This window comes from Monopterus albus, unplaced genomic scaffold (genome assembly GCF_001952655.1).
Source record: "Monopterus albus unplaced genomic scaffold, M_albus_1.0 scaffold543.1, whole genome shotgun sequence".
Lineage (NCBI taxonomy): Eukaryota > Metazoa > Chordata > Actinopteri > Synbranchiformes > Synbranchidae > Monopterus > Monopterus albus.
Window position 1 is genome coordinate 21,159 of NW_018128423.1, and position 2,388 is coordinate 23,546.

Sequence of the window (2,388 nt, forward strand, 5' to 3'; positions counted from 1 at the left end):
GGAGGTGGACACCCTCTCTACCTTTAAGATTAGACTTAAGACGTTCCTTTTTGATAAAGCTTATAGTTAGGGCTGGATCAGGTGACCCTGAGCCTTCCCTTAGTTATGCTGCTATAGGCCTAGGCTGCTGGGGGGCCTCATGATGCTCTGAGTTTCTTTCCCCTCCCCTCCTGCTCTGCTCTGCTCTGCTCTCCTCTCCTCTCCTCTCCCCTCTCTCCCTATGCTTCTATATGCAACCATTACTAACTTTGTGTCTCCTCTCTCCCGTAGTGTGTCCTCTCTCTCTCCCTGTACCTTTCTGCAGGTTGCCCTGGCCCTGGAGCTCTACGTCTCTGACGAGCAGTCATTAGCCACATCGACCTGATCAGTGTTTGATTGTTGTGTCTTGTTGCTTTTCTTCTTTTGTCTCTCCTCTATCCACTCACCCCAACCGGTCGAGGCAGAAGGCCGCCCACCAAGAGCCGGGGTCTGTCGGAGGTTTCTTCCGTTAAAGGGAGTTTTTCCTCCCCACTGTCGCCAAGTGCTTGCTCAAGGGGGATTTGTTGGGTTTTCCCTATGTAATAATAGTGATAACAGTAAGGTCTAGACCTTACGTTGTAAAGTGTCCTGAGATGACTTTTGCTGTGATTTGGCGCTATACAAATAAAATTTGATTTGATTTGATTTAAATGTCAGGAGTTGTGAAAACCTGAGTTGAAATGTATTTGGCTGAGATGGATGGAAACATCTGGCTTCAGCTGTACATGGAACACAAGAAACCTGGTTTTCCATGTCCCTGTTTACACTTGAACAGGTTCCAGGTTTCTGGTCACATATGTGCACGAGTCCAGTTTCCTTCAGACAGTTTTTCTCCAGTTTTCCTCAACATGAACTCTGTCGGTTTATCATGTTTAACGTGTTGATTGCCATCAGATGCTCTTCTGACTAACTGGCTGATCGATTAATTGATTAGTCAAGAAAACAATTGGGAGACTATTCAATAATGAAAATAATGTCTGGCTACAGTCTTAAACCTCATCGACTGAAACTAAGCTGTCTTCAACTTTTTGTCTAAAACTATTTTTATTAAAAAACTAAAGCTAGATGAAGTTCGGGTCACAACTGGACCCTCTGCCAGTCGGGTTCCTCTCTGCTGGTTTCTGACCTGGTGGGCTCATCGAAGAACATGACCGGTGGATTATTGACGAGCTCCAGAGCAATGGCCAGTCTCTTCCTCTGGCCCCCCGACAGGTGAGACGTCCTGGTTTTAGCACAGTCCAACAAACCCAGAGCCATCAGGATCTCCTGGACCTGAACACACAGAGATCAGAGACCATATCTGTGTTCACCCTCTGAGGTCAATGCCAAGACCAGGAAAAGTAGTCGGGAAGTCAGCACTCACCATTTCCCCGCGAGTCTCCACCTTTTCCTGCAGCTTTAGGCTGGCTGAAACCTGCAAAAAGACACAAGGGTCACTGCTGCAGCATTGGGACCTCAGCACACTGACACAGGTCTGGATTAAAGAACCTGAACCAGACCCCAATAAACTAGGCTGCATAAACCTCAATGAAACAAGATCTGATACAGGTACAGTGGCACAGTTCACTCAGCTCATCCAGCCTCTATCAGCCCACAAACTCTCCCTTTGTCCCAGACCAGTCCGGCCACCTTACTGCGCTCACCCACTCCCCAGTTCCAACCCTAGTGATATACTGGTCTCTTGCCACTACGATGTTGCCTGGTGTTGCTTTACCTGCCTGACTTTTGTCTTTCCCTTTGGACTCATGTTGGATTTTGGATTTCTTCTAAAACTTCTAAAATCACCACCTGTGGATCCTTTGGACCGGCCACCCCTACACAGGGCTTAACAACACCTAATAATTCTCTCCTGGTTAAGTGACCAACTAGTTCACAAAAACAGAAAAGATTGTGAGAAAAGTCACCACAGTTCCCCAGAATCTAATGGCATGCTTTCCCAACAGGAACAACCTAAAAGGTCTTCAAGTAATTAGAAGGAAAAACACCAAACTGTCCTGGTCTGAGCTTCCTGGTCCCTACAGGGTCAGTGCCGGTCCATACCATCATGGCCTCCTGTACAGTGAGGTGAGGCAGCAGCATGTCATCCTGCATGATGTAACAGGAAACCTTCCTGAAGGAGCGCAGGTCTCTGGGATGACTGTTGATCAGGATCTCCCCCTTCATCCCGGTTTCCCTGTTCAATCACAGAAGCACATCAATACAGACTAATGAGACAGGACCAGACTGTTGTTACAGGTCCAGACTACTGATAGAGGACCAGGCTACCGATGCAACACTTTGAACTGCCTGTGTGTATGAAATGTGCTTGACCAGTGCTTTACTGATTCAGTAAATCAGAAGTCTGAAACTTGTTGGCAGGACCAAGAAACT

General features: G+C 47.2%; 1 protein-coding gene across 1 annotated transcript in view; it reads right to left on the minus strand.

Moving 5' to 3' along the window:
- The window catches only part of abcg1 (ATP-binding cassette, sub-family G (WHITE), member 1), a 25,961-nt gene that overhangs the window by 8,400 nt on the left and 15,173 nt on the right, over nucleotides 1-2,388 (minus strand). Inside the window, exons 5-7 of the mRNA XM_020588487.1 lie at nucleotides 2,059-2,191; nucleotides 1,382-1,432; nucleotides 1,145-1,290 (exon numbers count right to left, since the gene is read on the minus strand). Of these exons, the coding sequence (XP_020444143.1) occupies nucleotides 1,145-1,290; nucleotides 1,382-1,432; nucleotides 2,059-2,191 (330 nt within the window). The remainder of the gene's footprint in view (nucleotides 1-1,144; nucleotides 1,291-1,381; nucleotides 1,433-2,058; nucleotides 2,192-2,388) is intronic.